Below are 18,757 nucleotides of genomic sequence, written 5' to 3' on the forward strand. Positions count from 1 at the left end.
TGCTTAATTAAGCACTTTCACTTAGTTGGTCCGAATTTCTGTTGATTTGACACAGACAGGTAGAACTAATAAATGCTTTTCGACTTATTAAATATATTGTTCTAACCACTGAGGTGAAACAACAAACAGGTGAGACATTTTCAGATGGATGCATCATTTTATTTGCAGATTGGTGCAATCAGACATCACAGTAAAAACTAGTAAAAACAAAGTACAAATAAACATAACATCAGTTTGAAGATCAGAATGAAATTCAGTGACTAACTGTCTGTAGTTATCAAGAAACCTCATTGACAAGAGTGTAAATGCAAGTTCCAAGAGGTTTGCTTACAGAGAGCTAGCTAAGATCAAAACGTGAAAAATAACCTGGTGACCATGTACAGTGTTACATAGCTGAAAGGGAAGAACATTTACCTTTGGTTTGTTATGAATATTTGTATGGAGATTTTGAAATTTGGAGTCTTCTCAAGAGAAGCAAATTTCAAACAATCCTTCGGAGTTGTTTTGCTTTGCAGCGAGTTTGGTGTTAGCTTTCTTCAAAGTTCCTCTCAAGATCCTTCATTTATATGTATTGACTAGATGAAGGTTTGGACTTCTGTGTTGTGAATTAGTTCATATTGACAGTGTCTCTCTCACAAATTGCTTTGACGATGTGGCCATGCTGCTGTCATAGATGGTGAAGAGTGGCGCCTCTGTGTTCGGGAGTTTCTTTCCTGCTGGGCCTTCTCTGGCCGTTCCGGCGTTTTTCCTCAGAGAGTTCCGAATCCCGCCGGAGAGCTGGTTGGACACGCGCCTCACCACTCGGCTCAGTCCTTTATTCCTCAGCTTGATGAGGCCCACGTCGTCCTCCAGCTCCTCGGGCGGTACGTCGATGTTGCCCGAATACCAAAACACCCACCAGATGAGGCTGAGGAAGATGACGATGGCGCCGGCGTAGATGAAAAGATCGTGGATGGCCAGACCCCCGAAAACCCCCACCATCATGATGAGCACGCCGAGAATGTCGTGGGCCACGGCGAACCAGAAGGAGCACTTGCAACGGCCCACTCCGCCGTACCTCCTCTCCTTGGTTATTTCCATCTGCACCGAGGTGGACATGGTCCTGCAGACGATCGCCTCGGAATGACTCCAGATGCGAATCCCCGAGCGTCAACGTGCCGCGAGTCGCAGGTGTAGCGCTCACAAACTCTGCAGTAACACCGGTCGAAGTTCAGTGTGCACATGTGGTTATCAACAAGAAGTTGCACGGCCAGCTGACCGGAGAAAAAAAAATGTTGAATCATCAGCGCAGTCACTGATGGTGGTTGGCCGTGGTTCACTCGCTTGACTTCCGTCCAGGCTAGTTCTCACTCGGTGACAGTCAAAACAAGAGTGCGAATGTGTGTCTGTCTGATGAAATGCAAAGTTCAATCCTGTTAATTTGATGAAGCAGATAGGCTCTCTATTTTTTAGACATAACTTGCATTACTTTCCTCTGGAGAAGAATCTGTGTTTATACAGTACAGTGTTCTCTCGTTTTTCATGCTTAATGGATAACGGAAAACGCCTGTGATAAGTGAATTCCGTCGTATAAATGAAGTGCATGAAGTGTGTTTATTAAAACTGTGGTCCCTCCACGTGGGCTGCACCCGAAATAATGTTTTGGAGACGATTTAGTCTAACAGTTCATACGTTTGTGCTTGATCTTTGTATTTTGGCGCCGCCTCTGGCCGCTGTTGATATTACATACATAGTGATATCAACAGCAGCCAGCAATATAAATCTAAGTTGTTGACCGTTGGCCTGTATTAAAACATTGCCTACCTTAGTTTTTCTTTCTTTTCCATGCCTAGTGATCTCTTCACGGTAGTATGGAGGCATGTGTCCATTTTTGGGCACAACACAGTGTATCATAGAGCAACACCCCCACTCATTCCCCAGCAATGCAACTTTTTTTTTAAGGGCCAGACTCAGCCTGTGTTCATTCCCTGATGGTACATTTGTGTACATTTGTACATGTACACAGGTACATTTTCACAGAGTTTTCCCATTCACAGCCACAAGCGCACCACCTTTAGGAGTCGTGACGAGTTGTTGCGAAAATGCCCTTATAAAGGGGGACCCAAAAAAATCTGGATTTTTTTTTTTTTTAAATGTGTCTTGCGTCATGAGCAAGTGGCAACATTGCGAGACAGTGACCTTGAAAAAGTACATACTTAGCCATTTTACTAGCCAAAAATTAGTGGAATGGACAACAGTGTGCGTTAGCCATAAAAATGTTTTATAAAAACGGTGATAGTTTGACAGCTGTGTATAGGGACTTCTGTCATTTTTACAATTCCAGACATACGGTGCTGTTCCATCAAAATACGCAATAAAATGCAATAAATAAATAAAAAATGCAACAAAATGTTGGATTAATAACTTTGAAGAGACTGCATCTGCCCTAAAAAAAATGTTAAGTTTATCAAAGAAAACAAAAAAGTAAAATTTTAAGTTTAATTTTCTACAGCAGATTCCAGGAATGCATTCATACAAGAGCATGCCTTCTACAGTACATATATATATATATATATATATATATATATATATATATATATATATATATATATATATATATATATATATATATATATATATATATATATATATATATATATATATATATATATATATATATAATATATATATATATATATATATATATATATATATTTTTTTTTTTTTTTTTTTTTAAATGAAAGGCTAGTCATTTATTCTTAAATGGCTTGTTTCAAGGTTTCACTTACTATAAATGAAATATTTTTCTTCCATCCCACTTGGTTTTATAGTATTGTTAATAAGTTCCCAATTTTTGGGGGGTCACCCTGTATAATGCCATGACTCAGTTGATATTGAATGACGAACAGTGGTTTAGTTTTAAGCAGAGGTGCTTCATTTGCGGCTAGACTGAGTATTAAAAGACTGTTAGACAGCTTCAGACGGCAAGCTAGGAGGGCGGGAGTCTTATTGCGGTACATCAAGTAGGCGCTCAGACAAACGTGAAGCCCTGAAGTCGCGAAAAGTGAAGCACAAAGTAGCGAGGGAACACTGTATTTAAAGAATTTCACAAATTGCATTAAGTATTTGTATAATTTTACTACGTATATAATTTTACTTGTGGAGCTGAGCCACTAAATTAGGATTTCCACAATTTTAGTTTATTGCGATCCACCCGTAGGTCCCGTGATTGACTAGCGACCGGTATGGAAAATGGATAAAAGTAATTTCAGTCAAGCCACTTCGTAGTAGCACCGACGCCTCCTCTTCTCTTTCAATATCGGCATCCAAACCAAGCCTACCACTACAAACATCAGTCCCACGGACACGCAGGCAGAGGCGACAGGTCCCGCTTGCACCACCTTGGAGAACTGCAGCAGGAAGAGGACTACGCCCGCTGCCGACATCAGAGAACCCATTACGATGGAAATGATTGACTTGTGGAGATAGGCCCAATCCGAGGAGGCATCCGAGCCCGAATCAGAGTTTGGGCACAAGCTACCGGAGTCATCGTAAAACGTCGTCTCGTCATACCCTTCCATCGCGTCCACGAAAAAAGCCGTGACACACTCAAAAAACTGGCACCATGACTTAACCGATCTCCGTATCAGAATCGGCCAAATGTAGCCGCCTCCCGATAGAGCGATATATCACCTGTCATGTGCTGATTCTCTCATCCAGAAAGCTGTTGACACACTGTAATTCCAGATGGCTCTGCACCACACCCACACCAACAGCTCATCATGGATGAATGGACAAGACACACCCACCCAATGACAGCACCATCACTCATGATTGGTTGCCTCGCTTCATCGGCATCATCCTCAAGTTTCATCAAAGCATAACTGAACAGGTGGGAAAATTTCGCGATATGTTGAAAGAGTCGGTATTGTTTTTGCGTCATTAAGCAAATTAAACAAAAAATATTCAAAATATGTTCTTGGAACTCCCACTGTGTAATACTGCCATTCTGATTAAAATTGGGACATCATAGGTAACAACCAATCACAGCTCACCTGTTTTCTGAGTTTGGTCATGCGACATCCGCAAGCTCAGCCGCTACTTGTCGTTACCTGAGCCCTGAGCAAATGTGATGTCATTTTCATTCGACAGCAAGATGCAAAATGGCCACCGCTTGAGATAAATAAAACTGGGCTAATTGTCATGCTTAATTTACATTCCACAAAGGTAATATTCAAAATGCTGGGTTCAAACAACTGTGAGCACATAAATCATATTGTTCAGAAAATCTACCACTTGACTTCCCTTTTAAAGTAGCGAGTACAAGTTTTTCAAATTGTACAAATGTTGTCACGGTGATATCGCCATTCAACAGGTGAACAACCGCAAGGTGTTAAAAGATACAACAGCGTTACAAGCACTGAAATTATACGCGAGGAGTCCAGCAGGTGCACAAGCCTGAGACCAAGGCCACTGACAATAGAATCATACACACACGCCATACGCAACAGCTGCTACATGTGCAGAGCTCGGATGACATCACTGACAGAGAGCAAATAAGGTTGAGGCACTTGGGAATGTAAAAAGGTGTAAAAGCATTATGTTCTATTTTAATATGTAAGCACACAAGTTGTGCAAAAAGTAACTGGATATTCAAAATAATTTGAGATCACCTGCGATAAAGGTTACAGCGCCTTTCAGGTTCATCCTGAGATTTCACCTTAAAGCCAAATTTTCTTTGTATGCAAAAGTATTAAAAAAAAAACATAATATAACTTTGTATAATCATTCAACAATATACAGCAACAAGATATTTTTTAATAATTATTCGATGCATTTACAAGTTTTTATGCATATTTTATTTTACTCTATTATTTCAATGTAACAAAAATTAACCGATTTAAAATAAAATTATGACTTATTTGATTAAGCAATTTCAATAAAGACTAGCTGAAGCAATTTCGGGGGAAACTGAATTCTGAAGACTGAATGAAAACTTATGAGGCATGAGGAATGCTTTGGAATCATGGAATTTATGAATGATTTGGAATCGTATGGCACGATACAAATGCGGAAGCTTGGTTTTATTTGCTTTCAAAACATGAAGAAAATAGGAGTAAAAACAAAAAAATACAATTTTGAAAAAAATGTCGCACGGGGATGAGCAGAATTGTTTAAATTTGGAACATGGGAATCAGTGGGAAAAAAAAAAAGAGAAAATATGGATACCTCAGAGCAAGATGAGTTTTTTCAGTCCGATTTTTTTGACTTAATGAACTGAAGCGTTCAAATTTGGTAAGATTTGAATCACTTAGAAAGCATAAATAATTTGAAAAATGTTTTTGGAGCTGTTGGAACATCATTGTGGGTTATATTTTGACCACCTTTAACCCCTAACAGAGGTAAGACCGGAAAAGGACCGCTGTGCATGAAAAGACATGAAGCAAATGCAGATATTCATTGTTTGAGATCAATAATAATTTTATTCTGGTAAAGGATTAAGAAACAGCCCTGCAAAGTACAGAAAGGACAGGTTGAAGATATGGACTATCTCACAAAACAATGTGTAATATCCCCAAATAAAATCATTCCATTTTGGGTGCTTTTGCTTTTTTTCTTGGTTTAGTAGCTCTGACAATTTTCTTCCTCCTTTTGGGTGGTATCCTTGCATGTTTCTTATCAACGGGCCTGGTTGTCTTCTGCTGTGACAAAAAAAGGTCAATTAAAAAAAAAAAAAGCCAAAACTCAGTATTGTAGGTTTAAGACAAGAAGACAAAGTTTTGTGGTAGTGTGCAATACCAACCTGCCGTTTCCTTTTTTTGACCGTCTTTATGGGGACAAGCTGGGGAATGTCTTCATCATCTTCATCTTCCTTTTCTTCTTTGTTGTTGTCCTCCTCATCTTTCTTCTCTTCCACCTTCCTTTTCTTTCCCTTCTCATTGGTTTGCTTTGTGCCCTTGGGTGTCGCTCCAGCGGATGCCTGCTGAAATGCAACATAAACACTACACATGGAAGCATTTGAACTCGTCTCTTTTCTCACCTCAACCTTCATGAGGTTGCTCAGGTCTGAATTGTAGATGGGTAAGGCCACTGATTTTTCGCTCTTTAGGTGGATAATCTTCACCACTGGTCCGCTCTACACAAAAGCAGAATGGGCATTTAGACAAAAGTAGTGCTGATGGAAACATATCGATTAAATGATGATTCTGTATCTCTTTAAAGCACAGCCACTGCTTGTTAGATGGTTTGATTTTTTTTTTTAAATAAACATTTCTAAAACATTGTACCTATTCAGTCCAGACAAACATGGATATCGTTGAGTAGGGATGGGTGAGTACCGATACCAGGATATCGTATCGGGCTGATACCCAGCCTTAGTTCAAGATAGCGGCTCTGACAACGACCTTTCCAGGCTGTTTTACGATCGCAGACTAAAAGCCAAACATGTGTGACAGATACCTATTAAGATGTCATTTGTGTATGAATAAAAATAGAAAAAAAAATCTAGTATCTTAAATAAAATACTATAATGAGATATATAGGTCTTTCTTTAAAATTGCTTACTTAAAAAAAAAAAAAATCATTTTACCCAATATGTGGGCACGAATGCCTTGGTAAGCTTTTATTTTGAAGTTGTTCACGGCAGCGTGTTGCAGCCTCACAGGTTGACTGGTCTTTCCACAACAAATGTTAGTCTAGAGCCTACACTACTACGAAAAACAAAATGACTTTCAACCGCCAATTGAGGATGCTGACAAATGATGTAATTACGCTGATATTGATCTAAAAAAAGCACCTGTCAAGAGTGTTTACCGATGATTTAGGCCTCACGATAGGTGCGTGTAACATAAGTTAGGCTGTAGCTAACGGCGCTCAAGTGCTCCATGCAGGCTAGCATGACAGACGTAAATGATGCTGCACCCGTTGACGTTGACAGCGTTACACAGTTCGTTCCTACTGATCACATTAACATTCCATGCTAACTCAAATATGCTATTTCAGCTAGCAAATGTGTTTGATATCTGTGTTTATATTTACTTTAAACCAAACGAAATTGTTTTATTTTGAATTGAATTCAAATAGTTGGTATTTCATTAAAATTTACAATCAAACATCTAAATACCCAAAGTACTGGATTGCTGCAGCCATGATAGCAATTTTTGAGGCTTTACTCACCGTGCGAATTTTTTCCATCATAGTTTGGACGGCCGCCTCAATGTTTTCAGTCAAGGCATCCGCAGTCATGCCACTGTGGCCAACACGCACCATGCTGAAAAATACATCATTGACAACATCTGGTCAAAGTATACATAGGATCTAAAGTATGTGTATTTTCCTTTCTCGTTAATGAATTGCAATGATGGCTAGACATTAAATGGAGTGAGCAACATGTTTTAAACCAACCAGCAGGAGCCCTTGTTGTTGACCTTCAAACTGGTCCCCTGAATGACTTTCTGGATGTCTCGAGCTAGATTTTTGCTGAGCAGGTTCACTGCGAGCGGCTCCCTTGAAATAGGTACAAGTTGTCAGCAAGTCTCCTTAAACTTAAGTTGCAGCGTTGACAACGTAAACACACTATTTTCGCTATTTGCTGTATGTAAACAACAAGAACCTACAGTATGATGGGAAATTGACGTTTATATTTGTTCTTAAGCAGTTAGGCCCACTCCTTGCTGACCAATCATGAGTGTACAAAAATGGCCAAACCTCACCTCTTCCTCTCATAGAAGTGTTTCCCAAGATGGCTTGGCAGACGGCGGCGAATGCGATCGTCAGACAGGAACATCTCGAAATTCCCCAGTAGGCGTTGTTTAGCCTCAAATGGTTTGTACTCTGTCTTCAAGACTTTGAAAGGGATTATCTGTCCAAGATGCGTTGACACACATTAAACGCCGTTCTATCCTAACCCATAAGGACTGCGAGAAGCGCTTATGATTTACCTCAGTGACCTTTTTAACTCCCCTCTCTTCCAACAACTTCTTATAAAACCTCACGGTTTGTTCTGCGGTCATTTGGGGTTCATCTCTGGTGAAGAGGCAGACGTCCTCTGAGTCTGTGCGTTGGCTGTGAGGCAAAGGACTAATGACCAGACAACAGAACATTAGTAACACTGCCTAATCACTTTGAAGTTATGCAGCCTTATAATTCTTAACAGGGAATTCTGAGGAATATTGTGTTTGTTGAATTACGAATTTAGCAACAAAATCAAACCGTTTTATCTACTATGCCTCTTGCTGTTGATTGAAAATGACATCAAAAATGCCCAGTGTAGAGATGGGATGTTTGACAGAGACTATGAGCCATGTTAAGATGTCAGCAGAGTAAAACAAACCTCTCAAAATAGTGCTTCAAGAGCCTTACTTGAATCTCTGTGAGAGCGTATGAGGCTTCAAATGCAAAGGTGAAACACCAGAAACTACGTAACTGATTCAAAGACTCCAAACACTAAACCGAGGATTGGTTTCTTTATTGGGTCACAAATATGCAGGAATCACATGTACGTGAGAAACTTTAAAATACATTTTAAAAGTAGCAAACTTCAGTGAGACTTACTATAAGGTCATAAAAGCTTATTTATAATCAGGAGGATATTAAATTTCATTATCCTAAACACCCAGTGTTCTCCATATTTGAATGACAGCACGGGTCAAACCATTCTGCCACCTAAAAAAGGTTACTTTAAATTAAGTTAATGAGTTCTTTAGGAGACTTTTTTTTTTAATCTGATCCAAATGGAGTATACTTTATGTTGTGAGGATTGTAGCGGCTATGATTATCTGACCACCAGATGTCACCAATGTGACATTTTATCAGGCTTCAAGTCATTTTTCCATATCAATATTGCAAGGACCTCAAAAGTTGCACTGGGGTTCATCAACCCATGTCTAGTTCAGGGCTCAGGTAAAGATCAATCACGGTTTATCTTGGAAGACCGTAGAGTGTGATTGATCACTACCTGAGCAACTGGTGCCCAATTCCAAAACCCAAACTACACCCCCATTGAAGGGTACAAATTGTTTAAGTGCAGTATTTGAGAGTGCAACTCAAAAGCGTGCAAAAATTGCAGAATTGATACAAAGCGTGTTACGTCATCAACTTGTGCCCCTGCATTGGATTTGTGCCACAAAAAATGGTAGCATCAGGTCATTTTTGAGATACGTTGCTACATAAAACCTTAACATTGCAGGAAAGTCATAGTAAAGTACAAATTCGGGCTATGGCAATGATTTAGACGTGTGGGGCCGCATATTAAATATGAATGAAATCACTGGTATCAGAGATTCTACCGGTATATTCGAAAAGATTCTTTGTGCACAGAACTTCACTTTTCGAGTATAGCAGTGACAACTTTGCAAATTACAGTATAGGTCCATATAGTGAAGGACGCACACACACTGGTATGGTTATATAATCTACTTACATCCGAATGATCTGCCCCTGCATGGGGATCTTCCATAGGGTGATTAGTAGACTGATCTTTTGAGATTCATCGGTGAAAAGCTTTTTCCCGGCTGACTTGCTTTTAAGAAATGCCTGCAGAGCTTGAACGGCCTTTTTCACCTATGAGAAATCGTAAATTGGATTAGTAATTGGGCCAGGTAAGAGTTCACCACGAGGCCTGCATTGAGTCTTCACCCGTGGGTTAGCTTCACAGCTAACGGTTAAAAACGGGATGGCTCAACATTACGCTCACTCAATGCAGATGTAGTTAGTCATGCAAGAACCCTAGTGACCTTATATTGACTTAAAAGCTACGAACCCGTTTTCAAAAAGTTTTATTTATATACCTGTGACCGGTCCAGCTCAACTCGTTGTTTTTCAGTCATGTTGCCTTGCCTTCACGTGTTCCACTCACGCGCATGCGTACTGGCATACGAGTTCCTGCTACGTCACATAATACAAACGACAACTTTATTTGTCCGACAAACTAATATTTGGTTTTACGAATATCTTAGTGCCATAACTACAGCGAATATCTGTATTTAAAAAAAAAGCCATAAATGTACGAAAAAACAAACCTACAAGAATCGGCAGCGAAAAATTAAGTTCTATGTATTTACGCCAGTTTTTCCTTCATACGGAAAACTGATTTATTAAAATTAAAAAATGATGAAATTATCATATATATATATATATATATATATATATATATATATATATATATATATATATATATATATATATATATATATATATAATTCAAAGCGGAAGCTCTGTAATCTGTAAAAGCTAACAGACAAGAAAGTGAAACATCATGAGTATGAAAAAGTACTAGTTTCAAAAAGAACATTTCACTTGATGCGTCATGATTTCTTTATTTTTTTCCATGGGGCTTTGTTATGCAACAGTTGCAGCTTTTGTTTGTTCGTCCGTGTTTTATGGGTGTAATGTGAGAGACTTAACAAAAGGTTGGCAAGGCAACACCTACCAAATAAAATGTCCAAAGGACTTTCACTCTCACTTAAAACTCTAAATGCACTCGTCACATTAGAATTACTTTTTGTTGTTTTTGGAAGGGAACAAAATCATTCTGTAGTTTGTATTTTAGTTTTCCCCAGACTCTAGAATACCGCATTCATCATCATAAAAACAAAAGGTGAGGCCGGTCGACAGCGTGTTCAGCCAATGCACTGTAGCTACATTAGTGGCATAGAAGAGTTCTCAATATGAGAACACTGGACACTGTCTCACTTTAGATCATCATAAAAACGGATCCAGTCTTTTTATTTTCATTTGACGCAATTAATTCCTCTGTTCGCTCCTTGGTTGGAAGATCTTCTCTTTAGTAAAGTTTAATGTAGCGAGAGGAGCAGCTGTTGTGGTTGGGCCCAGCGGTATTCCTCCTCTGATGGCAAGCAGAACAAATACACAACTTGGTCGACTGCTGCATCTAGTCCTTTTCTGGCACCAACTTCAGCACTTTTCCGATGGCGATTGTTTTGCCTGATTGGTGGGGAAAAAAAGGTCTCCTAAGTAATGATTTAAAAAAAAAAAAAAAAAAAGCTACAAACTTATTGAGTGGGGGAATCCTTACCTTCGTCACGGAGCGTGAACCGGCCCATTTGAGGAAAGTCCTTGAAAGTCTCCATGCAGATGATTCCCGCTGCACGGAACCTAGCAATACAAACCTGGTCCTGCTTAACAAAGCGCGGTCGTGTTTTACTTTTCTCTCCAGTCTTCTTGTCCACCATACATATCAAGGCCTGCAACCGACAAGGGAATCAATGTAAAATGTGGGGTCATTTGCAGACGTCTACTTTTAGACATCATGACTTAATTTTGCAGCAAATGCTTTAGCGAGGGAGGCCGGGCGATAACTTACCGAGATTTGCACCTCTTCAATGCAGGTATGGAGGTGAAGGACTGCATTGTATCCAGGACAAATGATCGATTTGTGCTCAATGATGACGATCTTGAATAAAAAGAGGATGAGACATTTGAAATACAAATCACAATGGTGTAAGGGGGACCCTCATAAAGCGATGTGTCACCTGAGCATCAAAAGTACGGCCGGTATGGCAAAGGTTGTCGGGGCTGCACAAAATGAAACCAGGCAGGATTTCTTCTTCTTCAATGCCCTTGAGTCTCATCTTCAGGTTCTCACCGGGACCTGCGTCATCAGTCTCCATCTCATCGCTTAAAAGGCTCAAAACTTCCACTATATGCTGTAAGCCAAGGAAAAATGGATGTTTGACATCTATCGCAGTCAATGGCAGTAAATGCAATTGAATCCTTGTTTGTCTGTAGTATTATTATTATTATTTGCAAAGTTGCTCAAGATTAGATTTGTCTTACTTGCATGTCGTATACAGTATTAAAAACAATCTGAACCTTTTTTTTTACTTCCTCTGCTGAATTTAAACAAGTAATTAATTAGAATCCTTTGGTTCTATTTTGCCTGAAATGTTTTTCAGGAAAAACAAATACTTATCTCACCCTGTTTGGCATCATGACCAACTGCTGGGCTTTGCTGATGGTTCCGGACTCCAGCTTCCCAAGAATCACAGTACCCATGTCCTAAATAAAACAAACAGACAGTTCCATTATTAGTTTAATCATTAGGACAATATAGTGCAACTTTTTTTTTGGTTTGTTTATTTAACCAGCTTTTAATTCAAATTGATTTTTCCTTAGACCCAGCCTACTCATTTTGTCCACTGTAGTGGAAAATTGTTTTTGGTCTGCAGCTTTCGAGTCATTCTGGTTACCCGACAAAGTGCAAGTGTGCTCATTAAAGGACATTCTGGCCTTTCCATTTATGTCTCGTGTGCTTGGGTGGGATGCAAACAAACCATACTGTCATGCTGAGACAAAATGACGAATGCCACACAACACATTAATAGGCTGGGTCTCAAGAAGTATTGATATAGCTATCAGCGGCAGTGAATAAGTTATTATTCACTGAAACACAGTAAAAAAAAAAAGAAAAAAAGAAATCCTTGACGACTACAGTCGTGAATAGCAATGAATGTGTCCTCTTTATGGGTTTCTCTTACACTCAAATGGTGCTTGTTTGTGATTTTTTTCATTTAATGGCTGCAGTTTACTTAATGGTGTGATATGAAGACTAATTTTACAGTGTTTATTTTAATATATAACCAATTATAAATAAAATAATAGTGGGCAGTATGTAGTGGAGGGACATTCAATCACTGCATCGCAAACCACATGACAAATTTTTGAGCAGTCACACAATTACCCGGTGGCAATTGTGCAATCATAGGAATGAGGACTATCGACATAACGGGAACGATGACACACACACACCTTTACCCGTAACAATCTGACCCTGGGTCAAGTTTTTTCAACTGCTCACCTTGTACTTATCTACAATGGGTAGTCTGACTGGGCCATGGATGGACCTGGTGAAGTTTGGCAAACTATCCAAGTGGGGAATGAATGGCAAACCCCTAGAGGAGAGAAAAAAAATGAAAGTGATTTATAACAATACATTTCCTATTCAGTCCACCTCACCTGTCATGCCGCCAAGTGGCCTACTTACGTGTACCAGGGACATTCAGGCACGGGATCCTTGAGGTTGGCACCAGTGAGTCCAGAACAAGGCATAAAGTAGATATCCTTTTTGGGATTGAAGCCAACCTTCTTTAGAAATGGCACAAGCTTCTCTTTACACTCTTCATACCTGTGAGTATATAGGAAACCTCGAAAAAGGTGCTTTGTTATAAAAACCCCCGCTCTATTAAGAATACATTGACACACTTTATATCAATGACACTAACACGCATGATTTCGAGTGGGGGAGAAAATGTGAGACAGATGTGCTGATCCCTCGCACAATCTACACCAACAAGTCAGAAATTCTACCAACAACAGCAATCCCGCCCACACTAGGTTCACCTGTCGAGGCTCCAGTTGACAGTGGGGTCATCCATCTTGTTGACCAGGATGATGAGATGCTTGACACCAGCCGTTTTAGCCAACATGGCGTGTTCCCGAGTCTGTCCACCTTTTTCAAAGCCGGTCTCAAACTCGCCCTTTCTTGCTGAAATCACCTGACAAACAATAGGTGGAAAAGGGGATGTTACCACAAGAAAAAAAAAAGATGGTGAGTGTATGAAAGAAAATATGTATGTCAAATAAAAACAACTTAATAAACGTTAAAGTCCACCTTACCAGGACAGCCAGATCGGCTTGTGATGCACCTCCGATCATGTTGGGGACAAAACTCTTGTGTCCAGGAGCATCCAGGATAGTGAAGTGTTTTTTCTCAGTCTCAAAATATGCCCTTCCCACCTCCACCGTCTTCCCTTTGTCTCGTTCCTCCTGGTTTGTGTCCAGAGCCCACGACAGGTACCTTCAGCCACAAAGAATAATCATCAATTTCCTGATTTTTCACAAATTGACACTTATGATCCCCCTGCGGTTTGTCTGTGATTCAGATGAAATGATTACCGGTAATTTTAAAGCAGTGAAAATGGGCTGAGAACTAATCTCTTGACTGAATTATTAAAATGTCTGACAAGTGTTAAGAAATTCATCCAGCAAACGCTGTGTGATCACAAAGGTGTCTGCCTGTGAAAGAAATCATATATTAGGTTGTTATCATTATGTGTTTATTTCTTGTCTAGAACAGCGTGCATTGCTACCCATCTATGCAGTCCGAGTTCATTTCGCCCCAGTCCTTAGATAAAGCTGTTGACGCAGGAATGTGTGAACTGGGACCTTGGCCCAGCTGTTGGCGGCACTCGGCTGGCTTTCTTTGTTATGGCTTGTAATGTGCAATGCTTTGCTGAATGAATAAAAAGCAGGCGGGGGACGGTGGGGCTTCGAATGCTTTTGGCGACCATGAGAGTGAGCGCCAAGCCCTCCCTTTGCCGGCAACGAAAAGTCAATATTGGTTGGTCTGAGTTACTATTTTGCTGGGCTTGTCTTAATCTTCTTTTAAAGATTTCTCTGACACTGCCTCATACCTCACTGTTGTGATTGTATTCATGACTCTTTAATACCTTTGCAAAGGTCTTAGGGGAGGATTACTTTTAAAGAGGCGTTAGCTTATATGGCTATTCAAAGGATCCTTACGATTAGAAGTTGGGTATGAGCATGAAATGTGAAGAGGGCTGTCGGTGCCATGCTCATACTCTTCTAATAATAACAATAATAAATTAGCAATTAAACGTTCCATTGGGATGTTGTTTTGAGTGTGCAATGGTATAGAATAGTAATACAGAATGGAGCGGAGATACAGCAAGCAAAATGGCCAAATGCCACTTAACAGGAAAATCAGTACCACCTGATGTCAAATATGAGTGATAACAAAAATAACCACAAAAAAAAACATACCAGCACAATGAAATAATTGTAACTGTTTATCTAGTAAAATAGAATCAGACAGTAATTTGAAAACAGGCTCACTGAAGTTAATGGGGGAAATTCAGCAAAGGACGACAAAAGGTGATGTAATATTTAATATTGTATTATTCATTAATTATTTTTTACTTCCATGTAGAGCTGTCAAAAATAATCAATAACTAATCAACTACCCAATTAATAGACAAAACATTTCTAAATGATCATTTTAGAGACATCATTTCAAACAATCCAAACTCTCAAAGTTCAGTCTTTCAACAGTAATTATTCTGATTTCTGTAGTCCTCCATGAAAATTGGTTGATGAGGTTCTGTCTTTATTCGAAATTAGATGTTTACAAAGATTTACTTTTAAACAATGATGAGGCAGTAATTGATATATATATATATATATATAAAAATTGTATATTTTGTATATATTTTATATATGTATTTTTTTTAATATTCAATAGTGACAGACCTACCAGTACTGGTAACATTCAATTTCTGGTTAGAAATTCGTAAAAATTGTGAGAAATTTTCAGTTAATGTTATATAAAGTAAAAAAATATATATATCCCTTCAACTTTTGTCAACTGAGCATTTCCTTGTAATCTAATTCTTGTTTTGTATTTTAATGGCTAATAAACAATACTAGGAAACAATAATTGGAATATAACCTTGGGAAAAAAAATGTGTTATACACTTTTATGAAAAATATTTTCCAGATGATTATATTTTAATCATGATTTGATTTATCAATGGAATGGTCAAAATAATAATCACTTCTAAAATTAGTGAGGATAAGCGGCTACGGATAACGGGTGGATAGATGGAAAGAATGAAATAGTGATAGCCCTACTGCCATGTTGTCTGTGCTCACTTGTGGAGATATTTATGTGCATTTTGTGAATGAGAGTTGTTTCATGAATGTAAATAAAGCCATTTCAGGACACTCAACACGTACATTGAAAAAGACCCATTAAAAAGATATATTGACGCTGAAATGGACACCACTAAAACAGACCCCAGGATGTGCTCACCATGTCTCTCTGTTTTTTTCTTTAGCTTCCCTTTCATATTTTTCCAAAGTTCGTTTTTCCACCATTCCAGTCAAATACCTGAAACACACACGCACGGTACACAAAGATGTATTAGTATAAATGGGTATTCTCTTCCATTAATGTTCAAATGCATGCAAAACACTCATGCTTATTTTTTCATATACATCATGGTGGAATCCATCCGGTGTGCATCGAGTGCTAACTGTCGTTTAGTTTTTCTATTAGGGTGAAATGTAGAAGATGATCACTTCATAATGTTTACTCACATGATCTGTCCACCAATAGTTGATTTTCCAGCATCTAACAGCCAAATAAAAATAATGGTTATAACATCAAACTGTCATTTTGAAGTCATCTTACACCAATGACAACGCAAGTAACGTTACGTACCCACGTGACCGATGAAGACAACATTCACATGTTCTTTTTTGGGGGCATCTGACGTTGAAGGCGTCACTTTAGGCACAGGAATCTCCTCCTCTTCCTCCTCCAGGATCATCTGATCATCCTCCTGGCGGCCAGCATGGCGCTGACAGTCCCCTGTCGCCCCAGAGTCTTTCTGGCCGCCGCCGCCTCCCCCACCTCCGCCAGGTTCGTCGTTCTGCTCCCATGTCTCGTCATTGGCTGTCATGTCAGCCTCTGAGCCACCATTCTCAACTGGAGCTGCAAACAAACTGTTAATGGCCAACTGGAAGTGACATTTTGTACACGTTTTACCTTGGGGTTTTAGTTTGTAATTGTTCTCCCCAAATACATAATGAGGTCGATGTTAAATATATTTGCCTTGATTCAATAAATGTTCTAGATCGGTGTGTGCTACATGAAAAATTTATTTTTTTTAGCTATATGCAACCTAATCACCTTAAGGGGAAAAAACGAATGCTTAAAACAAAGTTCTGTGCCATCCAAGCACTATATGCAAACTGCGGAGGAGTAAATCAAATAAGTTAATGTTTATGCTATAACACAGACCAAAGCCCAACGTCTGGAAATAACCCATGTGGCGACCTCCACCCATTGTGAATCTCTTAGGGGAGGTTGATGGATTTTCTCTGCGTTGAGCAGTAGTGTGATGAAGCTAGATGCTAATGCTAAAATGAACGCTAGGGTACTGTTCCACTTTCAGTCACTGAAGCGATCAGCAGGGTTTTTCGCACAAGTGTGTCAACTGGTCACTTCTGTGTTTAAGTGTCAGTGCTCATCTGGGCATTGCTTGTAAAAGTAGGTTTTTTTTGTCTGTATATTGATTATGGATAGCAAACTAATGGGGGTTTGGTCCTATTCATTCTTTTCATCTAAGGAGCAAGATTAAACCACCTTGCAAGCCATACTCGGCTCCCAGGCCATATGTTTTACACCCCGCGTGTAACTCCTGGTCAAGATAAGTGAGTCATCCTTTCCCCACCCTTGGTATAAGCAATGACAAATTTGCTGTGAACAAATGGGCTATTTTTCCAAATCCCAAGTTACATCCTTGGGCATGCTATGCACTCCAAAGGAAGTCTATTTCAGACGTGGAACAGTGAGGTTCCATCATAACTTTAACACAAGGTTTTGCCTTGTGTTCGGCCAATGCCAGCAATCCAAATAAGGCTCACTAATGTGAAACTTGAACAGAGCCTCATTGCTGATTAGATCGACGTTACAAACGTTGCTGCGAAGAAGCGGTGCATTCTGGGACCTGATCACACACAGCACGTTGACACCATGCGTGCGACATTCGCACTCAAGTGTTAATAGTTCATTCATTGAGGCAGCATACCGATTGTGTGTGATGCCATTTCCATTCTTCCAACTGGATCGGAAGAACCTTAAAGGAAATAAAAACAGAACATTATTGAACGATCGATTGTATTCGTCGTCTAATGGTGGCCACGTTTTAACAAGTGTGGGGGTTATGAATGAGCCCTAGCTGGTGACGACACGAAGTCGACGTGTTGGCAATAGGGCGACTAGAAACAGGCTAACTTTAGCTGCGTTAGCACGATAGTTAGCAAGCTAGCATAAATTACAAAGTCTTTTCTAGCTTTCGCGTAAACTTACCAACGGGAGGTGGCATACCCCCGGAGCTGCTTTGGAGAAAGCTCGGCACGAACTCCGGGGCGTTGAGGTTGGGGACAAACGGCTTGGCGTTGACGTTGAGTGCGGCGAAGGCACACGGGAGCGCCGCCGAGGCGGCCGGGGCCTCGGCGTCTTCTTCTAGCTCCCACGAATCCGGAGCCGTGTCTCTCTGGTCCATTGTGCCGTTAACCGGAGCTGAGAAGCTATCCTGTGCCGGTAGAGCTGGTCGATGTTTTTCGTTCTGCTTAAACGCCGGTTATTTAACAGTAGATTTAAAAACTTGACAGCGCAGTTGGTGAACTTCCCATTGCTATGCTGCTTTGACGAGCATATGGGGCACGCAGCTGACGAGGAGCAGCGTTTAGTCGACTATCTGTGGCGACCGCTAGAGGTCACTGTCAAGCAAACGTGGCGAAGCTTCTCGTCTACTGTGACCGTCAGTAGCAGGAAAGGGAGTCGGCCATGATAGTTTCAAGTGAACTAGGATTTTTCTAATCTTAATCGTTAGCTGAGCCAGCAAACGCAATGAATGGTGAGTTCAAAGTACAGGCCGATTTCTACTCTGTCAATAATTCCGCGGTAATTTATTCTCAACAACATTGGTACACTAATTATGATTAATTATACTAATCAAACAAGCTAGCTAACAACTGTAAAATTAGAACGATGATTGTGCTTATGTCACATCATTTGATCATAAATAATGTGCCTGCAAGCAATATTTTTTGCAGTGCTTTCACAGCGACACAAGATTGCTTAGTGAAGAAAACAGGACATTTAGTTTTAAAGACCAACGTCACATTGTCTATATTTCACATTTTCTGCAACACAATTATGATCCATAGT

At 39.8% G+C, this 18,757-nt stretch overlaps 3 protein-coding genes across 5 annotated transcripts; all 3 read right to left on the reverse strand.

Annotated features, from left to right (window-relative positions):
• Positions 1-137: 137 nt before the first annotated feature.
• Positions 138-1,829, reverse strand: LOC148409358 (transmembrane protein 238). The gene has a single exon (XM_088439252.1). The coding sequence runs from the start codon at positions 1,096-1,098 to the stop codon at positions 613-615; it is 486 nt and encodes a 161-aa protein (XP_088295378.1). The 5' UTR covers positions 1,099-1,829; the 3' UTR covers positions 138-612.
• A 3,606-nt stretch (positions 1,830-5,435) lies between these two features.
• rsl1d1 (ribosomal L1 domain containing 1) lies at positions 5,436-9,886 on the reverse strand. 3 transcript variants are annotated; one of them, XM_088439139.1, is made up of 9 exons: positions 9,768-9,886; positions 9,401-9,540; positions 7,920-8,058; positions 7,692-7,840; positions 7,384-7,485; positions 7,156-7,249; positions 6,020-6,115; positions 5,783-5,959; positions 5,436-5,681 (listed from the first exon to the last, which is right to left on the reverse strand). In XM_088439139.1, the coding sequence occupies exons 1-9, from the start codon at positions 9,804-9,806 to the stop codon at positions 5,565-5,567; spliced, it is 1,053 nt and encodes a 350-aa protein (XP_088295265.1). In that variant the 5' UTR covers positions 9,807-9,886; the 3' UTR covers positions 5,436-5,564. The 3 variants fall into 3 exon arrangements, with proteins under 3 accessions (XP_088295265.1, XP_088295266.1, XP_088295264.1); XM_088439140.1 differs by having other exon boundaries at positions 5,436-5,678; positions 5,783-5,962; XM_088439138.1 differs by having other exon boundaries at positions 5,783-5,962.
• A 389-nt stretch (positions 9,887-10,275) lies between these two features.
• On the reverse strand, positions 10,276-18,298 carry gspt1 (G1 to S phase transition 1). Its single transcript, XM_088439490.1, has 14 exons — positions 17,894-18,298; positions 17,613-17,660; positions 16,241-16,513; positions 16,117-16,150; positions 15,830-15,907; positions 13,615-13,795; positions 13,339-13,493; positions 12,983-13,123; positions 12,797-12,890; positions 11,917-11,997; positions 11,472-11,645; positions 11,303-11,392; positions 11,015-11,183; positions 10,276-10,923 (listed from the first exon to the last, which is right to left on the reverse strand). The coding sequence occupies exons 1-14, from the start codon at positions 18,087-18,089 to the stop codon at positions 10,871-10,873; spliced, it is 1,767 nt and encodes a 588-aa protein (XP_088295616.1). The 5' UTR covers positions 18,090-18,298; the 3' UTR covers positions 10,276-10,870.
• Positions 18,299-18,757: the final 459 nt, after the last annotated feature.

Source organism: Hippichthys cyanospilos, chromosome 17 (assembly GCF_059441005.1).
Source record: "Hippichthys cyanospilos isolate Australia breed blue-spotted pipefish chromosome 17, RoL_Hcya_1.0, whole genome shotgun sequence".
NCBI lineage: Eukaryota > Metazoa > Chordata > Actinopteri > Syngnathiformes > Syngnathidae > Hippichthys > Hippichthys cyanospilos.